This window comes from Bufo bufo, chromosome 3, assembly GCF_905171765.1.
Source record: "Bufo bufo chromosome 3, aBufBuf1.1, whole genome shotgun sequence".
Taxonomy (NCBI): domain Eukaryota; kingdom Metazoa; phylum Chordata; class Amphibia; order Anura; family Bufonidae; genus Bufo; species Bufo bufo.
This window is the reverse complement of record NC_053391.1, coordinates 32704909-32727609: the sequence shown is the minus strand read 5'-3', so window position 1 is coordinate 32727609 and position 22701 is coordinate 32704909. Positions and strand designations below refer to the sequence as shown.

At 47.6% G+C, this 22701-nt stretch overlaps 1 protein-coding gene across 1 annotated transcript in view; it reads right to left on the bottom strand.

Annotated features, from left to right (window-relative positions):
- C2CD2 (C2 calcium dependent domain containing 2) overlaps window positions 1-22470 on the bottom strand; it is a 53097-nt gene extending 30627 nt beyond the window's left edge. The window contains exons 1-3 of the mRNA XM_040423041.1: window positions 21828-22470; window positions 12662-13470; window positions 1231-1329 (exon numbers count right to left, since the gene is read on the bottom strand). Coding sequence (XP_040278975.1) covers window positions 1231-1329; window positions 12662-12913 — 351 coding nt within the window. The 5' untranslated portion in view covers window positions 12914-13470; window positions 21828-22470. The remainder of the gene's footprint in view (window positions 1-1230; window positions 1330-12661; window positions 13471-21827) is intronic.
- Between the last annotated feature and the right edge of the window lie 231 nt (window positions 22471-22701).

The following is a 22701-nucleotide window of genomic DNA, read 5'->3' as shown; positions in this document are numbered from 1 at the left end:
ACCTAACAGTACTATACAGTGCACACATAATACTGCCATATAGTGAACATACAACAGTACTATACAGTGCACACATAATACTGCCATATAGTGAACATACAACAGTACTATACATTGCACACATAATACTGCCATATAGTGAACACATAACAGTACTATACAGTGCACACATAATACTGCCATATAGTGAACACATAACAGTACTATACAGTGCACACATAATACTGCCATATAGTGAACACATAACAGTACTATACAGTGCACACATAATACTGCCATACAGTAAACATATAACAGCACCATACTGTGCCCACATAATACTGCCATACAGTAAACATATAACAGCACCATACTGTGCCCACATAATACTGCCATATCGCATGCACATAACAATAGCATACAGTGCACACATAATACTGCCATATAGTGAACATTCAACAGTACTATACAGTGCACACATAATACTGCCATATAGTGAACACATAACAGTACTATACAGTGCACACATAATACTGCCATATAGTAAACATACAACAGTACTATACAGTGCACACATAATACTGCCATATAGTGAACATTCACAGTACTATACATTGCACACATAATACTGCCATATAGTGAACACCTAACAGTACTATACAGTGCACACATAATACTGCCATATAGTAAACATACAACAGTACCATATAATGCCCACATAATACTGCCATATAGTGAACATACAACAGTACTATACAGTGCACACATAATACTGCCATATAGTGAACACCTAACAGTACTATACGGTGCACACATAATACTGCCATATCGTATACACATAACAATAGCATACAATGCCCACATAATACTGCCATACAGTAAACATATAACAGCACCATACAGTGCACACATAATACTGCCATATCGTATACACATAACAATAGCATACAGTGCACACATAATACTGCCATATCGTATACACATAACAATAGCATACAATGCCAACATAATACTGCCATATAGTGAACATTCAACAGTATCATATAATGCCCACATAATACTGCCATATAGTAAACATATAACAGCACCATACAGTGCCCACATAATACCGCCATACACTGCCAATGTATCAGCCCTGTTTTGTGCACAATTAATAACGCAGTACAGGCTCCTATAAATTTCGACCCTGGTCGGGGGCAGGAGACCACAGGGCAATGGCCCCTGTGCAGATGCTATAGCGCCGCCGCTCACCTTATCACTATAGGACTTCACAACGCTCTGCACTTGTTTGACGGACAGCTCTAAAGGTCGCGGTCCATTGTCATCTTCAAACGCCAGCCGCAGGGATCCCTACAGAGACAGAAAGGAGGCAGTCAGCATGCTTGTCTGACAAATGGCCGTGTCATCAAGTTAATACAGAGAGGCCCTCAGGGCGAGGGTCTGTGCAGAACTTTCTACTATACTGTGTGCCTGAATTCCTTAACATTTTCAAGATCTCTGCTTGCTTTTAGCGAATCAAAATATCCTTGTTTACATTCTGAGGCTGGAAACCCTGACCTGATGCTTCTCACCTCTGGAGGTTTGTTACTATCGCACCCAGTGTACGCAGATACTTTGTAGCCAATTATCAGAGAGCGTATTTTCTTTCTGTGTCTGTTCCAGGTTTTTTTTTTTGCGGACCGTGTGTGGAACCATTCATGTCAATGGGTCCGCCCAAAAAACTGAAGTTAGGGCTCATGCACACGACTGTATGTATTTTGCAGTCCGCAAAAAACGATCTGCAAAAAATACGGATGACGTCCGTGTGCATTCCGTATTTTGTGGAACGGAACCTCTGGCCCCTAATAGAACAGTCCTGTCCTTGTCCGTAATGCGGACAATAAAAGGACATGTTCATTTTTTTTGCGGAACGGAAATACGGATATACGAAAATGGAATGCACACGGAGTAACTTCCTTTTTTTGCGGACCCATTGAAATGAACGGTTCCGCATACGGTCCGCAAAAAAAACAAAACGGAATGGACACGGAAAGAAAATACGTTTGTGTGCATAACCCCTTATACATGTGAATGGGCCTGAGCTGCAATACCAAGCCCAGCCACTATATAATGGACGGCGCTGTGCTTAGGAATCTGCAAACAGCTGATTGGCGGGGGTGTCGGGAGTCGCCGATCACATACCGACGAGAGCCCATCAGTATTAGGGCTCATTTACACAACCCGTAGCGTTTTGCGCTCCGCGAATCGTGGATCTGCAAAACACAGATACTGACCCTTTTGCGTTCTGCAATTTGCGGACCGCACATGGCCGGCACTATGATAGAAAATTCCTATTCCTAAGAATAGGACATGCTCTATCTTTTTTTGTGGGGCCGCGGAACGTAATTACGGATGCACACCGCAGGGGGTGTGCTGTCCGCACCTTTTGCGGAACGGATGCAGAGCCATTCATACAGTTGTGTGAATAGGGCCTTAAAGAACCCCTATAAAAGAGCAGCGGGTCAATGTATGTGATAGGCTGAAATGTATGTGACAGGCTGAAATGTATGTGACAGGCTGAAATGTATGTGATAGGCTGAAATGTATGTGACAGGCTGAAATGTATGTGACAGGCTGAAATGTATGTGACAGGCTGAAATGTATGTGACAGGCTGAAATGTATGTGACAGGCTGAAATGTATGTGACAGGCTGAAATGTATGTGATAGGCTGAAATGTATGTGATAGGCTGAAATGTATGTGACAGGCTGAAATGTATGTGACAGGCTGAAATGTATGTGTAAGTGACAGGCTGAAATGTATGTGATAGGCTGAAATGAATGTGACAGGCTGAAATGTATGTGATAGGCTGAAATGTATGTGACAGGCTGAAATGAATGTGACAGGCTGAAATGTATGTGATAGGCTGAAATGAATGTGACAGGCTGAAATGAATGTGACAGGCTGAAATGTATGTGACAGGCTGAAATGTATGCGACAGGCTGAAATGTATGTGACAGGCTGAAATGTATGCGACAGGCTGAAATGTATGCGACAGGCTGAAATGTATGTGATAGGCTGAAATGAATGTGACAGGCTGAAATGTATGTGACAGGCTGAAATGTATGTGATAGGCTGAAATGAATGTGACAGGCTGAAATGAATGTGACAGGCTGAAATGTATGTGACAGGCTGAAATGTATGTGACAGGCTGAAATGTATGTGATAGGCTGAAATGTATGTGATAGGCTGAAATGTATGTGACAGGCTGAAATGAATGTGACAGGCTGAAATGTATGTGATAGGCTGAAATGAATGTGACAGGCTGAAATGTATGTGATAGGCTGAAATCCCCAGCAAAATCTTTTTTAAAAAAAATAATAATAAAAAAATAAAAAAAATTATAAAACCCATAAATCATTCATGTGAATTCTGCACTTATTTGGTGCAATCTGTGGTGGATCTTTCAACCCCACGTCGATGCAGTCTAAGGCTGGTTTCACACGGGCGTTGCGGAAAAAGATGCGGGTGCGTTGCGGGAACATGCACAATTTTTCCACGCGAGTGCAAAACATTGTAATGCGTTTTGCACGCACGTGAGAAAAATCGCCATGTTTGGTACCCAAACCCGAACTTCTTCACAGAAGTTCGGGTCTGGGATCGGTGTTGTGTAGATTGTATTTCCCCTTATAACATGGTTATAAGGGAAAATAATAGCATTCTGAATACAGTATGCATAGTACAAAAGGGCTGGAGGGGTTAAAAAAAAAATCAATAAATTTTTTTAAACTCACCTTAATCCACTTGTTCGCGCAGCCGTCATCTCCTTCTGTCTCCTCCTTTGCTGTTTCACCACCCTAGACCACCAGCTATATTGGGTATTAACCCTTTTACCAGCCTAGACCACCAGAAGTATTAGGTATTAACCTTTTCACTACCCTAGACCACCAGATATGTTGGGTATTAACCATTTCACCACCCTAGACCACCAGAGGTATTGGGTATTAACCCTTTCACCACCCTAGACCTTAAGAGGTATTGGATATTAACCCTTTCACCACCCTACACCACCAACGATATTGGGTATTAACCCTTTCACCACTCTATACCACCAGCAATATTAGGTTTTACCTCCTAAACTAGTGAAGCAATGTTCACTGGGGTCACCAACACAAAGTAAGGCCTCATGCACACGACCGTTGGGTGTTTTGCGGTCCGCAAATTGCGGATCCGCAAAACACAGATGGCGTCCGCGTGCGTTCCGCAATTTGTGGAACGGAACGGACAGACATTGATATAACTGACTATTCTTGGCCGCAAAACGGACAAGAATAGGACAGGTTATATTTTTTTTATTTGCGGACCACAGAACGGAGCCACGGATGCGGACAGCACACGGAGTGCTGTCCGCATCTTTTGCGGCCCCATTGAAGTGAATGGGTCCGCATCCGAGCCGCAAAAACTGCGGCTCGGATGCGGACCAGAACAACGGTCGTGTGCATGAGGCCTAAGGAGCAGCGTCCTCCTTGAATTGTCACTAGGCGCCATATATTCACCTTCATTCTTACGCTCAGCGGTTGGACATCCACCTATTACAGAGGTTGCTATGGATACCCATTAATATATGTGGCAGCAAAAAAGAAAGGATTATCCTCACGTGTAGGAGCAACCTCCGCTGAAGGGGTTAATGACTCAGTTCCTGCAGCGCTCGTTACCAGCCATGAATAGATGGAAATTCAGTGACATTCCCATAGATCCTGGCTGAGGCTTTACCCCATGCGGACTCGTGGGGATTTGCTTTCAGGGTGTGTGGGTGTTTGGAAAGAAAGGCTGGCATAGGGCATACTGCAGAGACGTAGCAGAGCCGAGTTTGTCATTTGCTGCAGTTCATGATGATATCGGGCTCTGTGCAGGCCGTGGTGACCTGTCGGGCGCTGGAGACTGTAATGGCTGTCCAGACCACAGGGTGACCCAGAAGAGAATTTTTTTTTTTTTATAAAAATAAAGGGACATCTGGAAGGGGGCAAATACTTTCTCGCAGCACCGCACGAGGACTGCGCACCTCCTCCATCAGCTTCATCTGGAGTCTCCAATTAGGTCAGCCATCTCCCTGGGCTTGTACTGTTCACAGACATCACCGGCAGATGTGAGCGCGCGCGGCTGCTTCTCGATGGCCTCTCACTCAGGGCCGCATTATTAGCTACATGTTACATGGCCATTTCTATGACAGTCGAGGCCGGGTCGGTATATAAAAGGCCCGCTGACGTACGTCAAAAATGTGAAAACCGTTTTTCAATATCTTACTCCTAGCCCGAGATCTGATCACTCGAGGTTGTAGGCCCGAAGCCTGAGGTGGCACTACTGAGGCAGTCTGATGACAGCGTGTTCTTTCGCAGTGTTGTCATGGAGATCTTGTGTGGATCCATCTCGCCGTCTACATCAATATCTACATCCTGCCTGGCTTACATAGGGGGCAGATATTATACTTGCCAAAATCGGGGTCCCACCTTAGGGACCTGCTCCTGTCTCGAGAATGGGGAGTAAGCTGCGCATGTGCATTGTCCTGTCCATTCACTGCTATTGGACGAGCGAGTGAACGGGGAAGCAAGCTGCGCATGCGCGGCCGCTCCTCCATTCACTGCTTGTAATTTTCGTAAGTCCCGGAGCGGTGAGGACACATGTCCCCCGTCCCAGAGGTGGGGCCCACACCTATCAGACATCTATGACCTCTCTTATAGATTTGCCATAAATGTCCAGATGGCAATACTCCTTTTTAAAGGGGTCTTCCAAATTATTATTTTTTTTATACTGATGACTTACCGTATTTTTCGCCCTATAAGACGCACCTAGGTTTTTGAGGAGGAAAATAAGAAAAAAAATTTTTTTAACCAAAAGGTGTGCTTTTGGTGGGTTTTGAACTAATGGTGGTCTGTGGATGACACTATCATGGGGGGATCTGTGGATGGCACTGTTATGGGGGGGATCTGTGGATGACACTGTTATGGGGGGATCTGTGGATGACACTGTTATGGGGGGGGATCTGTGGATGACACTGTTATGGGGGGGGATCTGTGGATGACACTTATGGGGGGGGATCTGTGGATGACACTGTTATGGGGGGGATCTGTGGATGACACTGTTATGGGGGGGATCTGTGGATGGCACTGTTATGGGGGGGATCTGTGGATGACACTGTTATGGGGGGGGATCTGTGGATGACACTGTTATGGGGGAGGATCTGTGGATGACACTGTTATGGGGGGGATCTGTGGATGGCACTGTTATGGGGGGGATCTGTGGATGACACTGTTATGGGGGGATCTGTGGATGGCACTGTTATGGGGGGATCTGTGGATGGCACTGTTATGGGGGGATCTGTGGATGGCACTGTTATGGGGGGGATCTGTGGATGGCACTGTTATGGGGGGGATCTGTGGATGACACTGTTATGGGGGGGGATCTGTGGATGGCACTGTTATGGGGGGGGGATCTGTGGATGGCACTGTTATGGGGGGATCTGTGGATGGCACTGTTATGGGGGTATCTGTGGATGGCACTGTTATGGGGGGATCTGTGGATGGCACTGTTATGGGGGGGATCTGTGGATGGCACTGTTATGGGGGGGGATCTGTGGATGGCACTGTTATGGGGGGGGATCTGTGGATGGCACTGTTATGGGGGGGATCTGTGGATGGCACTGTTATGGGGGGGATCTGTGGATGGCACTGTTATGGAGGGATCTGTGGATGGCACTGTTATGGGGGGATCTGTGGATGGCACTGTTATGGGGGGATCTGTGGATGGCACTGTTATGGGGGGGATCTGTGGATGGCACTGTTATGGGGGGGATCTGTGGATGGCACTGTTATGTGGGAATCTGTGGATGGCACTGTTATGGGGGGGATCTGTGGATGACACTGTTATGGGGGGATCTGAGGTTGGCACTGTTATGGGGGGGATCTGAGGGGGGCACTGTTATGGGGAGGGGGGGTCTGTGGATGACACTGTTATGGGGGGGATCTGTGGATGGCACTGTTATGGGGGGATCTGAGGGGGGCACTTATGGGGGAGATCTGAGGGGGGCACTGTTATGGAGGGGGATCTGTGGATGGCACTGCTATATGTGTCACCCACATATCCCCCACCCCATAATAGTGGCATCCACAGATGCCCTAATATACCTGAGCTAAACCTGTGGGAGGAGGGGCCGGTGTCATGCAAACGCGCAGGGGGGGGGGGGGGGGGGGGGGGCGGTGCGGTCACTGTACTCCGGCCCCACCGCTCACTCACCTCCTTAATGCCTAAACATTTTATAATAATAGCTTTAATTGACGTTCTGATCCCCAGCCCCATCTGTACTACTTACTAAATGTCCTGTAGCAGGCAGAGCAGGGCGGCCGGCCGGAACTCACAGATGTCACGTGACGTGACTGCGCCGCCTACTTTATGAATGAAGTAGGCGGCGCAGGCACGTGACATCAGTGAGTTCCGGCCGCCCGCCCTGCCTGCTACAGGACATTTAGTAAGTAGTACAGATGGGGCTGGGGATCAGAACGTCAATTAAAGCTATTATTATAAAATGTTTAGGCATTAAGGAGGTGAGTGAGCGGTGGGGCCGGAGTACAGTGACCGCACCGGCCCCGCCTCCCTCCCGCTGATACACCGCAGTCTGCGATGTAAAATGGCACTTTAGGGGGGGAAAAAGTGCGTCTTATAGTGCGAAAAACATGGTATCCTCTGGATAGGTCATCGGTATCTGATGGGTGGGGGTCCTGGGCATTTGAGAAGACCGCGGCGGCATTCTCTCGTGTCACCAAGCACAGCGCCGTCCATTGCACAGTGGCAGTGCTTCGTATTGCAGCCCAGCCCCATTCACTTCTATGTGACCATGTGACGTCTCTCTGGCCTAGGCGCAGTGATGGGCAAACTGCGGCTCTTGAGCTGTTGTAAAACTACAAATCCCATCATGCCCTGCTGTAGGCTGATAGCTGTAGGCAGACTGGGCATACTGGGAATTGTAGTTTTACAACAGCTGGAGAGCCGCAGTTTGCCCATCCCTGATAGGGGAAGCTTCTCAAACAGCTGATCCCCCACCAAACAAATACTGAAGATAGGAAATCAGTATTTAAAAAACAAAAAGTCGGGAAACCCCTTTAATGCCTCATTCACACGTCAGTGTTTGGTCAGTGATTTTGAACCAATACCAGGTGCAGCTCGGAACACAGAACAGAGCAGATCTTTCCCTTATACCTCATGTCTGTGGAGGATCAGGTCCTGGTTTTGTCTCACAATCACTGACCGAACACTGACGTGTGAATGAGGCTGAAGTCTGATGTGCAAACTCCCCATATCCAGATGGTCACATCCTCGATGACTCTTCCCGATTTTCCTGCATCTTTTTCCCATATGTTCCGTCTGCTGTTCACATGATGCAGAGTAAAGGTGCAGCGTGGCGTAAAATCCTCACCGTATCACGCTTCGGGCTCGTGCACTTGGCCGGTGGTCGGCCCTTCCGTGCATTGGGGACCGCAATATGCAGGGCGGTGGCCGGGATGGATCGAGACCCATTCAACTTGATACGTCTGCACCGCAGAAAAATAGTACATGTTCTATTTTTTTGCGGTGTGGAGGCACGGAGAGAAAATCAAGGAAGCGCTCCGTAGTGAATGGGTTCGCATCCGCAATACGGGAACGGCTGGGCAGCGGCTGTGTGCATGAACCCCTTAGGCCTCTTTTACACAGGCATCATGTTTTTGGCCCGGATAAGATGTGGGTGCGTTGCGGGAAAATGTGCGATTTTTCAGCGCGAGTGCAAAACATTGTAATGCGTTTTCCGTTGTTCCGTTTTTTTTGTTACCGTTGTGTTTCCGTTCTGTTTTTCCGTATGGCATATACAGTATACAGTAATTACATAGGAAAAATTGGGCTGGGCATAACATTTTCAATAGATGGTTCCGCAAAAACGGATGCATTTCCGTATGTGTTCCATTTTTTTTGCGGACCCATTGACTTGAATAGAGCCACGAACGTGATTTGCGGGCAATAATAGGACATGTTCTATATTTCAACGGAACGGAAAAACTGAAATACGGAAACGGAATGCATACGGAGTACATTTCGGTTTTTTTGCGGAACCATTGAAATGAAATACGGTCCGTATACGGAACGCAAAAAACGGCCCGCAAAACAGAAAAAAAAAACGCTAGTGTGAAAGAGGCCTCAGGCCTCATGCACACGGCTGTGCCGTTTTTTGCGGTCTGCAAACCGCGGATCCGCAAAAAACGGAAGCCGCCCGTGTTGCCTTCCGCAATTTGCGGAACGGAAGCCGGCAATGTAAATGCCTATTCTTGTCCGCAAAGCGCGGACAAGAATAGGACAGGTTATATTTTTTTAACGGGGCCGCGGAACGGAGCCACGGATGCGGACAGCACACGGAGTGCTGTCCGCATCTTTCGCGGCACCATTGAAGTGAATGGGTCCGCATCCAAGCCGCCAAAACGGCGGCTCGGATGCGGACCCAAACAACGGCCGTGTGCACGAGGCCTTAAGATGATGAAGGGGTTAATGCTATGCCTGTGGTCGTCCAGGACAGAAAGGATCCATACGTCTAAAATTCTGTGCTGATGGCTTTCCTGCATAGACATAGAAATTAAAATTCTGTGCGGCCACCACCAGGGGGAGCTCACTGCATACAGACAGACTTAAGCAGCTCCCATTGAACTCAATACTACATGAACTCTATGTGTAAGGAGCTCCCCCTAGTGGTGGCAGCAGACAGTGTTTAATTCTAGATTCTTGGAATTACAAAAAAGCCCCTTCCCAAGTGCGCCCAACGCTGGGGCCCCTTCTTCCCGCTACTAGGTCCCCTACCTATCAGACATTGGGCTATGTACAGACGACAGAAGTGTAAACAAGGAAAATACGGAGCCGCCTCTCCAGCAGTGACCGTGGTACGTGGAGGAACAGCTGTGTAAACCCAACAGCTGCGCCATAATAAAGCCTTGCTTCTCAATACACAATACATCAGTCATCCCATACCACGGCCCCCCTCAGGGCACAATTTATTTTTTTTATTTTTTTAAATCTCTGCCATTTTTTTTTTTCTCGCTTTTGTTTAATTCTGTTTTCTCTCTCTTAAATATTCAATTTACAGGGAATCAATCGCTGCCCCTCTGCTGTCCCCAGCCATGTGTAGAGACGCCGTATAATCACGTCCGAATGATCACACGGCAGACGAGAGGAGAGAAAAAAAAAAAAAAAAAAAGCACGCCATAAATCAGGCTGGAACTCCGCGTCCTTTAAATTTAATCTGACATTCAATCTCTGCTGCTAAATAAAAGCCCCATAAAAGAGGCACCGGCGATCCGTCCTGCGATTTGTCATTATAATGGACAGCGCAGATGGTGGCGGCGGTGACGAGAGGCGGTGGAGCGGAGGCCGCAGAACGCACTTCAAAAGGGTCCACGTTGTTTGATTTTAGGAACATTTTCCCCCCAAAAAATTAAAGATAGGGAAAAAAAAAAAAAAAAGTAATCTGTTCCTTGAAAAGCTGGGTGTGCCAATATAGATGCCACAGTGGGTGGCGGACTGCTGCCACTTACCACTGAACAGCGAGGCAGATTTGCCGTCCAGTGGTCTAGGAAAGCTGGGTGACAGTCACAGGTTGTACACCGTTTTACCCAGCTTTCCCAGAAACAGACCATATAGGTCATGAAGAGGTTAAACATTCTCTTTACCCGTTTCATGTTTATATCTGTTTCTGGAAAAGCTGGGTGACAACCAACAGCGATGACATTACAGCGCTCCCGGGGAGTTGTCACCCAGCTTTTCCAATGGCAGATATACCCAGTATTTTTCACAGGTTCACCATTCTGGGGACGCTGGTTGACGATGGGAGCTGTAATGGTTGCCGATCACTACTCAGCTTTTCTAGGAACAGATATAACTAAGCGCTCGTTCACACGACCGTATGTCTTTTTCAGTGTTCTGCGGGACGTTTTTTCCCGGATCCGTTTTTCCTTTTTTTTTTTTTTCAGCAGTGTTCCTGATTCCGTTCCGTTTTTCTGTTCCGTTTTTCCATATGGCATATACAGTAATTACATAAAACAAATTGGGAATAGATGGTTCCCGCAAAAACGGAACCGATACGGAAGACATGCAGAGTACATTCCGTATGTGTTCCGTTTTTTTTGCGAATCCATTGACTTGAGTGGAGCCACGGAACGTGATTTGCGGGCAAAAATAGGACATGTTCTATCTTTCAACGGAAACGAAATGCACATGGAGTACATTCCGTTCTTTTCGCTGAACCATTGAAACGCATGATTCCGTATACGGAACGCAAAAAACAGCCCCGTATACGGATTCGCAAAACACAGACACCGGCAATGTGCGTTCCGCATTTTGTGGACCGCACATCGCCGGCACTCTCATAGAAAATGCCTTTTCTTGTCCGCAAATTGGGGAACGGAAGTGCGGATCCGGAAATGCGGAAGCGGACAGCACATTCCGGCCTAATTGAAAATGAATGGGTCTTCACAATTTCGGAACTGATGCGGACCCATTTTGCGGACGTGTGAATGGACCATAAGAGTATAACTAGATCCCCCAAACAGGGGGCGTGACCAAGCAGCAGCGTGGTCGGGGTTCACGTGGCACTTTCTTCTGGCTGCTTCCACTCTAATCCTTGGGGCGTGCGCCCAGCGGGCAGTTGTGATGTGCCTAGATCAGACTATGGTCAGCTCAATGCCAGTCGGCAGCAGTAGGCAGTGAACTTGGGCATTCCACACGTTGACTCCTCTTACTGTAAAGAAGCCTTTCCTGTATTGATGGTCCAGTCCACCATGTGTCTATAGGATCTCCTCTAGATCATCTTCACCCCTCGAACAACACCAAGCTTTCCAATCTCTGTCATTTAAAGGGGTTGTCTCATCATAGACATCGCTATAACCCGCACCTATATCGAGAACGGAGACCCGCAAGGTGGTGGCTGGAGGACTCCGATCCGGCCACCACCAAACCGGCTCCCCATAGAAGTGAATGGGAGCGTACCGGGCATGCGCAGCCCCCCTGCTCCCATTAATTTCTATGGGGCCGATGGAAATAGCCACTCGGCTATTTTCGCCGGCCCCACAGAAAATGAATGGAGGGCGGCTGCGCATGCGCAGTGCGTCCTCCTTTGCTTGCGGGATCCGTTCTCAATATAAGTGCGGGTCCCAGCAGTGGAGATAAAGATAATGGGGGCATATCTTAGCGATATGCCCCCTTTGTCCATGATGAGACAACCCCGTCCTAATGAAAAATCTTTAACGTTCCCCACCCCCTACAATGTGAGATTTAGAATGCTGGGGTCTTCATGAATGGCAGAGGAACCTTTGGCGCGAGGGTCCCGGTGGGACTGGTACCTCCGCACCCCCTCTAACTACACCCATAGGCAAGGTGACGCGTTACGAGTACGGTAATTTAAAGCTGACAAATATCTGAGTCACAGGACTTTCCCCCCCCCCCACAAATACAGGTGTATTGGCTTTTCGGCTGCTGTCTGGCATTGAGCGCTCAGCTTGAATTCAATTAGCATTCCTAAAAGGGTTGTCCCAAGATTTAAACATATCCATATGACCGAGCATGCACACTGACCCTCATGTGGTCGGACCCCCACCGATCGGTAATACATTCATACGTGTTACTTATGTCCAGACACCTACCCCTCTTTTCCCGGCCTCTTCGTTGAGCGCGGCTATCCACGTCTTCAGCCATTGACTCCTCCAACTATTCAGAGATAAGATCCAGGACAGCAGAGAGTCGGCCTCACTCTGCGCGCCGGAATAAGGCCTCTTCGCTTTACGTTTCCACCAAACGTTCAAGACGTACTGGACGAGATATACAGCGATGGTCACCAAGGAGGCAAAGAAGAGGGTCACCAGGCATAACCACTGAACTTCTCCAAACCAAGACATGGCTCAGCGTGGTCACCACATCCACGAGATCCCAAGCTTCATGGAATAAGAGATTATATTCCCAAAGAGGTTCCTGGTATGGATGGGGGGGGAAGGGGGTCAAAAATAATAAAACGGAACGTGGGGTACAAGTTCCATGTCCAGTGACAGAGTCGAAGGTCAGAAGATAGGTTCACCTCAAATGTAAGATTCCAAGGCGGACAGAAACTGGAGATCCCAAGTGGAAGGAGTCGAAAGAAGTGTAAGATGTTTTGGAATTTTCCCCGGCATCCCGCATCCCAGGAAGGGGAGGAGGTGGCAAGACAAGCACTGGCATAGACCTAAGGAAAAAATTCCGCGGCCTCAGACCTGTTGGAGAGACACGGTCTCCTCCTGTGTCGTAGCTCGAGGGGGGAAATCAGAAACAAACAGGACCATTCTCTCTTCTCCGAGTCAGCGGAACGTATCCAGGAAAACAGGTCTTCTTCCAGGAATGGCGGAGTTTCCCTCTAGTTCCTCTGGAGATAGCGGCTCCGGGCTTTCATTTTTAAAGTCCCAGCAGTGCCCAGAAGAAGTGGCTGGAGAAGAGGAGATCACATGATTAGTCAGCATTGAGAGGAGAAGATATTTTGGCAGGAGCCTTGAGACGTCCTAACGCACCCCCCACCCCCACCCAGACAGCTCAGAATAGAAACCGTAGGAATAAAGCCTCATACACATGAAAAAACGTGTCTGCTTTGTTCCAGAAACAGCACCACACTCGTCTGCTGGTTGTCGGTGGTATTGCAGCTCAGCCCCTTTCACTTCTTGAAGCTCAGCTGCAATACCTGACACAACCCATGGACAGGGCTGGCGCTGTTTTTCAAAAAGTTTTCAAACCCCTTTAAATTAGGTCCCACGTGGACATCTATGGCCGCCCTATCATACATTTGTACAGAGACACGGCTGTATTACAGCTTCATACAAAATTCCAGTTGTACGGACCCTATACTTCTTTGCTAGGATAATGGTAACTCCCAACTGTCAATTGAACCATGTATTTCCAGGAGGAGTAACAGAGGAAAGGATACAATGCGCAAACAGAACCTGCTACAGAACTGTTATTTCATTGGGAATGCGAGTATTTTCTAAACCAGACATGAAGAGATCCCCTTTAAGTCAATTCTGGAGGATACCCTTAGGCTACATGCACACGAATGTTGTTTGTTTCCGTGTCCGTTTAGTTTTTTTTTTTTATGCGGATAGGACGCGGACCCATTCATTTCAATGGGTCCGCAAAAAAATGCGGACAGCACACCGTATGTCCGTTCCGTAGCCCAGCAAAAAATATAGAACATGTCCTATTCTTGTCCGTTTTAGGCATTGTTACAATGTATCCGCAATCCATAAAAAAAAATAAACGGTTGGCATACGGATGTCATCCGTTTTTTTTTGCGTATCCGCAATTTGCAGACCGCAAAACACATACGGTCGTATACATGTAGCCTTAAAGTGAACCTACACTAATTTATACAGTAATGTAATAGGGGCAGGGATGGCCAACCTGCGGCCCTCCAGCTGTTATAAAACTACAACTCCCACCATGCCCTGCCGTAGGCTGAAAGCTGCAGGCAGTGTGGGCATGCTGGGAGTTGTAGTTTTGCAACAGCTGGAGAGCCTCAGGTTGGCCATCCTTGTAAGGCTGGGTTCACACGGGCGTGACGGATTGGCTCAGGATGCGTTCAGGGTGCGTTCAGTGAAACTCGCAAGCAAGTTCAGTCAGTTTTGTCTGCGATTGCGTTTAGTTGTTCAGTTTTTTCCGCGCGGGTGCAATGCGTTTTGATGCGTTTTTCACGCGCGTGATAAAAAACTGAAGGTTTACAAACAACATCTCTTAGCAACCATCAGTGAAAAACGCATCGCACCCGCACTTGCTTGCGGATGCAGTGCGTTTTTCACGCAGCCCCATTCACTTCTATGGGGCCTGTCCTGCGTTACAAACGCAGAATATAGAACATGCTGCGATTTTAAAGCATTGCAGAAGTGATGCGTGAAAAAAAACGCTCATGTACACAGATCCATTGAAATGAATGGTGCCGGATTCAGTGCGGGTGCAATACGTTCACCTACCGCATTGCACCCGCGCGGAAATCTCGCCCGTGTGAACTCAGCCTAATAGGGTAAGAGGAGGAGACGGCCTTCCCTGCTTTATGATAAGCATTCATTGAGGAATTGTTATTTACGTAATTCCCTTTAATATCAGTCTCAGTTTGCAGCTTTTTTCCTTCATGCAACTTTAGCTTATTTTAAAACTTTCAACAGAATTCATTATTTTGTAGCATTCGGATGTAAATTTTTGCCCCCTCCCCGACACCACATGATCCTCCAGAGTTTTCGTTTGCTCAGCTGTGCAGTCATCAAAAGCCTCCATAAGGTGACTATTGCACCTTCATTCAACTTTAGCTTATTCTAAAATGTTCGACAGAATTGTTTTGTGGCTTTCAGATGTGAATTTTTGCCCTAAAACCCCCCCACTGACACCACATCACATAATTTTCCTAAGCTCAGCTGTGCAGACGTCGTGAGCCACCATCATAATGTGCCTTCATTTAACTTTAGCTTATTTTAAAACTTTCAACAGAATTCATTATTTTGTAGCTTTCGGATGTGAATTTTTGCTACGAACCCCCCCTCCCCCCCGATCTGCCGAAGCTCTTGCTGTGCAGACGTCATAAGCCTCCATAATGTGGCTATTGCACCTTCATTCAACTTTATCTTATTCTAAAACTTTCAACAGAATTCATTATTTTGCAGCTTTCAAACGGGAATTTTTCGCCCCCCCCCCCCATCCCGACACTGTATGATCCGCCGGGTCTTTTGTTTATTCAGCTGCGCTCTATTTATAGAGAAATACATATCTGTAATGTACGTTTTGTGCATTATGTTCCCATGACAACCCCATAAACTGCACAGCGCGTTCTCCCAGGGTCGGGCTTTGTTTTATTCAAATCATATCAAAGGGGGTGACTTGTCGAACTTTTCTTTTTGCTTTTCCAAAGTAAGCGTGCTCAAATTATTATAATTTTTTTATTTTTTTTAACAATGCAAAAACATCAGATGGGAGTGGCCCTTAAAGGGGATGTCTCACTTCAGCATGTAGATAAAAGGTAATACAAGGCACTTACTAATGTGTCGCGATTTGTATTTCTTGGTTCGATTCATTTTTCCATCATATTACGCCCTGCTCATTTCCAGGGGGTTTACGATCACCAGGCAATCCAGCCTCGGCGGTCGTGCTTGAACACTATAGGAAAAAGTGCCGGCCTCTATGGTGGGAGAGCACGTAAGCACGCATCCGCAGCAGCTCCTGTCCCGGCCGGCGCTTTTTCCTCTAGTGTGCGAGCGCGACCACCGCTGCTGGATTACAGGGTGGTCATAACCCCTGGATACGACCTGTGTGTAATGTGATGGGAAAAATGAATCCAGCCAGCAAAGGAAGCAATATGGAGAATCACAATACATTAGTAAGTGCCTGGTATTAGCTTTCTCTACATGATAAATGCTATTTGCTGAAGCGAGACCACCCCTTTAAGGGTCACTCCCATCTAAGGTTTCACGCGCAGTACACCCACACATGGCAGGTAGTGTAAATACTGGATTCCTGTCACATTCGAGCAGCTACGTCCTGTGTACACAGCTGCTCTATTATACCACCTGCAGCTTCACCCGGTGTGTATTGGCCTCCCCGCAAATACACAGTTTACATAAGTTTTTTTTTTACACTGTCCCTTTAAGAGACACTTAAAGGGGGGAGTCCATTTTTATATTGGAGGGACAGAATGTTCTCACCAGTTGTATGTTTATGCACATCCTCTATGCAAATTAAGTCCTTAAAGGGGTCGTCTCACTTCAGCAAATGGCATTAATCACTTACATTAGCACTTACTAATGTATTGTGATTGTCCATTTTGCCTCTACACTTCTCAGTTTCCATGGTTACGACCACCCTGCAATCAGTGGTGGTCGTGCTTGCGCACTATGTTAAAAATCACCAGTCTATGTGCGCTCCTATGGTCCCGGCCACTACGGAGAGCGGCGCTTTTCCCTATATTGCGCAAGCACGACCACCGCTGCTGGATTGCAGGGTGGTCGTAACCATGGAAACGAGCAGTGCATAATGTGATGGAAAAGTGAATCCAGCCAGCAAAGGAAGCAATATGGACAATCACAATACATTAGGAAGCGCCTTGTATTAACTTTCTCTGCATGATGAATGGCACTTGCCGAAGTGCGACAACCCCTTTAATTAACCCCTTCACTTTGATCAAAAGCAGAGTTGTCACCCAGCTGTCTCGAGCTCCCGAATGGTATATTTGCTCAGCCGTACACTGCTCCATCCATAATTGCCTTCAGGACATTAAGGAGACTGAGCGGTGACCCCCGTGTGGCTGTAATGGCAGCCATGTTGCTTTTGTACTCAGCTTTCCCAGAAGCAGATAATGGCGGGTGTAATGGGAGCGCTGGGAAACTGCACATGTAAATATTTACAGAGGTGACTTTGCTTTCTCGGTTCTTTCCCACGTAAGTTCAACAATGTAACTAATTCCTCATTTGCTAATCAAATATTTGGAAATTTAAAATGCAAATATGGAGGAAGCGACTCCTGGAGAAGAATGACTGGGAGCGGCTCAGTGCCGACAGCCCAAAAACGCCTCCCGCACCTCACCTCCTAGTGACCCCAGTGCTACAGCACCCTCATGCATGCGGCACGGTCTGCAAACCGCCCATCCGCAAAATACGGATGTGGTCTATCTGTGGACCCATTTTGCGGACATGTCCTATCTTTTTTTGCGGAACGGACATAAAGATGCCAAAAGGCACATGCTTTCAGTAAGCCCGTTCCACAAAAAGACAGAACATGTCCTAAGCTTGGCCACGAAATGTGGACCAAGGACCCATTGAAGTCAATGGGTCTGCAATAAATGCGGATGCAAAACGGACGGTATCCGTATTTCACAGATCCGCAATTTGCAGACCGCAAAATACATCCGGTTATGTGCATGAGGCCTAAGGATTCAAATGTCGTATGCGGCTATGCCCTAAAGGTTGCTTTGACTGGCAGTTCTTTTCCCCAACCTTTGCCAATTAGGCATGCTACATGGGGTTATCAACTTTTGACCACCCCGTTCCATTCCTGACCACGCTGCAGGGAAACTTAAAAAGGGTTGTTCAGTTTCAGGAACAAACTGGACAACCCATTATGTTGCTAGAAGTTCCTCACCATGACTCTTGGACAATTCCCCACTTGCTTTGTTGATGTGAAGTTCCTCTGGGGCGGGGCCTACAAAACAGGATAGGGGGCGGTACCTTCCCCCTCTCTTCATGGACTCGATCTACCTCCCTTTGTATGCTACCATCCATGGATTACAAGATGCCTATTGAATTAGTGGGAACTATATAATGTTTAAAGGGGTTTTCTGGTTTGAGTAACAAACCGGACAACTAGCGGGATCAACTGGTAAGTACTTACGGTACCTGGCAGATCCCATGCCAGTTCACCCGGCTAGGCTCTATTTACCGTTATGCAGTGGTGACGTCATGTTGGCAACACATGACCACTGCAGCCAATCACTGGCCTCAGTGATATCCCAAAGAGGTCAGTGATTGGCTGCAGTAGTCACATGTTGTCGACATGACATCACCACTGCAGATGGGTAAATAGAGCCTGGCTAGTAGAACCGGGGCAGCGCCTGCCAGGTAAGTACTTACCAGTTCTTATCTCAGGCTGATGCCGGGGGTTGTCCGGTTTGTTACTAAAACCAGACAACCCCTTTTAAACATGATGTAGAACCCACTAATTCAGTAGGCATCTTGTAATGCATGGAGGGTAGCATACTAGAGGAGGTAGATCGAGTCCATAAAGAAAGGGAAATGGTACCACCCCCTATCATGTTGTGCAGGACCCGCCCCAGAGGAACTTTACAGCAGCCAAGCAAGTGGGGAATCGGCCAAGAGTCATGATAAGGATCTTCTAGCAACATAATAGGGTCCTTTCTAGGGGTCTTCCCCTCTTCTATGTAGTTCACTAGCAGATCTCTCAATACAACTCCCCCCTACATTGTCCAAAGTGGAGAGCCCCTTTAATTTTTATGTTGGGAACAGGGAGAACGGTTTAAAGGAATAGCCCCATATATCTATATTTTCCATTCCACCTCTGGCAGTGGTTCTTCCTCGAGTTCACAAGATCGCCGTCATGCAAGACAGTCTACGATGACCCTGAATGACCACTTCTGCTTGAATCAGATTTTTACGATTGTGTCAGTATCGCTACTCATAGGACCCGCCCCAGAGGAACTTCACAGCAGCCAAGCAAGTGGGGAATCGGACAAGAGTCATGGTGAGGATCTTCTAGCAACATAATAGGGTCCTTTCTAAGGGGGGGGGGGGGCTTCCCCTCTTCTATGTAGTTCACTAGCAGATCTCTCAATACAACTCCCCCCTACATTGTCCAAAGTGGAGAGCCCCTTTAATTTTTATTTTGGGAACAGGGAGAATAGTTTAAAGGAATAGCCCCATATATCTATATTTTTCATTCCACCTCTGGCAGTGTTTCTTCCTCGAATTCACAAGTCTACCGACATACAAGGACAGTCTACGTCATCCCTGAATGACCACTCCTGCTTGAATCAGATCTTTACAATTGCGTCAGTATCGCTACTCATAGGCCCCACCCAAGAGGAACCTCACAGTGGGGAACGGTTTAAAGGAATAGCCCCATGTATCTATATTTTTCATTCCACCTCTGGCAATGGTTCTTCCTCAAATTCACAAGACCACCGACATACAAGGACAGTCTACGCCATCCCTGAATGACCACTCCTGCTTGAATCAGATCTTTATGATTGCGTCAGTATCGCTACTCATAGGCCCCGCCCAAGAGGAACTTCACAGTGGGGAATGGTTTAAAGGAATAGCCCCATGTATCTATATTTTTCATTCCACCTCTGGCAGTGTTTCTTCCTCGAGAAGGGACAGTCTACGCCACCCATGAATGATCACTTCTGCTTGAATCAGATCTTTACCATTGTGTCAGTATCGCCACTTGTAGATGGATAGCTTTATAAGGGCCCGTACATTATAAGCAGCGATATATAATCCTGGCGTGACTACTCACTTCACTGCGAGCAGAAGACGACTAGATAAGGAATAACAAAGAAGGCGCACTACAATAAAGACAATACACAGGGATGGGCACAACCATTGTGGAAGGAGGTTCAGGGGCCGACTGAACAGTATAATTCTCTGTATTCAGGCTACATCATAGTAATATAGCTGTCAGCACTAAATTATCTCCTTCCTCCAAAGGATCAGGTAATAAAACGCTGACTGCCACTTCCAGGCACCAAAATTAACAGCCAGAGACGTCAGTAAAGCTATAAAATTCTATCTATATATAGAGCAGACTCACAATGGGAGAACACCCAGAACAGTGTGACTTAAAGGGGGATTCCACCTTGTAAAATTTAGTAACTATATACATTGAAAAAGAAAAAAGGGCCACAGTCGTTTTTTTTTTTGTTTTTTTTTAAGCAATAACTTCGAGGAAATCTCGGTGACAACAGAGGTGACCATCATCACATCGACCACCTAAGTAGTCACCGGGCCGTTCTACATTGGTTCTCATTGGTTAATCAGCCTAGTTACTCTCACCGTTACCATAGGGCCTTATAGCTCTGCAGATTCGGGAAGGCGGTGACAACCAGAGATGGCGGAAAATAATTTTTGACAACTAGGCAAAAACATGGATGACTGACGCTTCTACTGAGCTGTGCAAGTTTCTAACATAGAGGACGGGTAAGATCCCACAGATTGTGGCCATGGCGGACGGCGCTTACGTGGGGGGGGGCTATTGACTCTTATCTCCTCCAAGGTAGAGAATTCCTTTAAATTAGAGGGGGAGTACACTTTTGCCAGTTAGGTGGGATGGGAACTAATGCCTATTCTTCAACCTCGCAACTAAGAGAGTTCTCCCTCTGAAATCGAGACGACATCGCCAACATTTTAAAGTCCTCCCCGAACTGTCAGCTGTCGTCACGTTTGGGCGACCACCAATATGGCCGTCATTACAAGTTCGTCACCAGAAGTGGTCACCTAGTTTATAAGACATGGTTAAAGCCTTGTGCGCCTTTTCAGGGGCGAATGACAACCCTGTAGCTGGAATGGGGGCCATATTGGTTGTCACCCAGCTTTCCCGCGAACTGGAAAAAAAGGAGGATTAGTTGAATTTGTAGCTAATTGGTAAAAGGGAGGTCAATTAAAGGATTTTTGGGGGATTTTTTGAGGCAGTGTTTATTTCGACGGGAATGGTTTTGTAGTAGGGAAAGTACAAAAAAGTCAAGGGAAAGTGAAAGAGGTGGTCAGAAAATGAAGGGGGGGGGGGGGTCACCATTGTGCTAAGCCGTGCGATCGCTCCTTACTTCCTGGTGAAACAAACAGGAACTGAACTCTCATTGTTACAGAGCTGCAGCAGCGAGAAGTCACATCCACATAGTATGAATAGTTACACAATGCAAGGACTATAGTCAGGTCACAGCCTGCGGGTAACCCCTCGTGTGCTGGAATATCCTAGAAGAACTAGCACCAGGGCTATGCGTCTACCTGCGACTTCATCCAAATAGTGTTTCGCCATTTCCTTTGACTTCTATGGGTCGCGACGTGCGGCGAAAGTCATCGCCTTGCCCCGGACCTGGCGCTGTAGAGTGCGATAAAGTACGCCGAAGCCCCCCGTACTTGCGGCCCACCCCCGGTGACAATCACCATCACGCCGGACCGGTCTCTGCTACGGTGCCCACGTATGGGACTCTGTCCTACTTCTCCGTCCTCCGCCAGTGCCACCAGTCTACTCAAGGGCACAGCTCTTGCACGCCGTCGCAAGCGCGCTCGACCCCCTTCCTACCTGTTCATGTGACTCAGCGAACCCCCCAGCTGCGAGGCCTTGTGATCCCACACCGCAGGAGCCCAGCACCCGGCTGCTGGCCACAGGAAAGCCCAATACCTGGAGGAGTGGCCCGGACTGGGAGGTTTGCATAATGAGGGCCTCCCATAATCCTTGCATTGAGTGTGACTGGAGGAGGCTGCAGGGGCAGGCTGCACAGTGCACGCTCACTGCACACTTAACCCTATAGCTGCCGCTTTCACTAGCAACCCCCCTTACGGACAGTGCGGCGCTGTCTGGCTAAGCCGTGCTAACTGGGAATGATGAGGTTAACCATTCCCAATCCTGCATAACTGGGAGAGCAGATAGCCTTTCTGTGCTAGAGGGTCCTTTTAACTCTTTGCTTGCCAGAGTGCACAGCTTGAAGATAAGATCACTATATAACCCCCCACACCCCCTCAGGCTGGGAATGTGAACTGGTCAGACTGGTCACCCAATGCCATGAGCCCCCTTCCCCCCTGCTGAAAACACTTTGCTCCAGTCCTGGTCATTTACTGCTGGGGAGGACTACAAATCCCATGATGCAATAGGACCTGGCAGCGAATCCGCCCCCAAAAAAAGAGTGGATGCTGCAGAAGGGCAGTGGTGACCTCCTGCAGGGCTATAAAGCCAGGGAGCCCCCTAGATTGCTGAGGGGTTATACAGGCGGCTCCTGGCACTGCCCTCAGCTCCTGCCTGGTCTCTGCTGGCACAGGAAGAGAGGGCTACAGGAAGGCGGCTGCTGATTGGCTGCTCACATGTAGCTTCCTGTCAGAGGGGCAGACACGTGGGTAGTATAGGGGCAAGATGTGTATGAACGGGCAATTCTGTGCAAATGGTATTCACTTGTATGCCT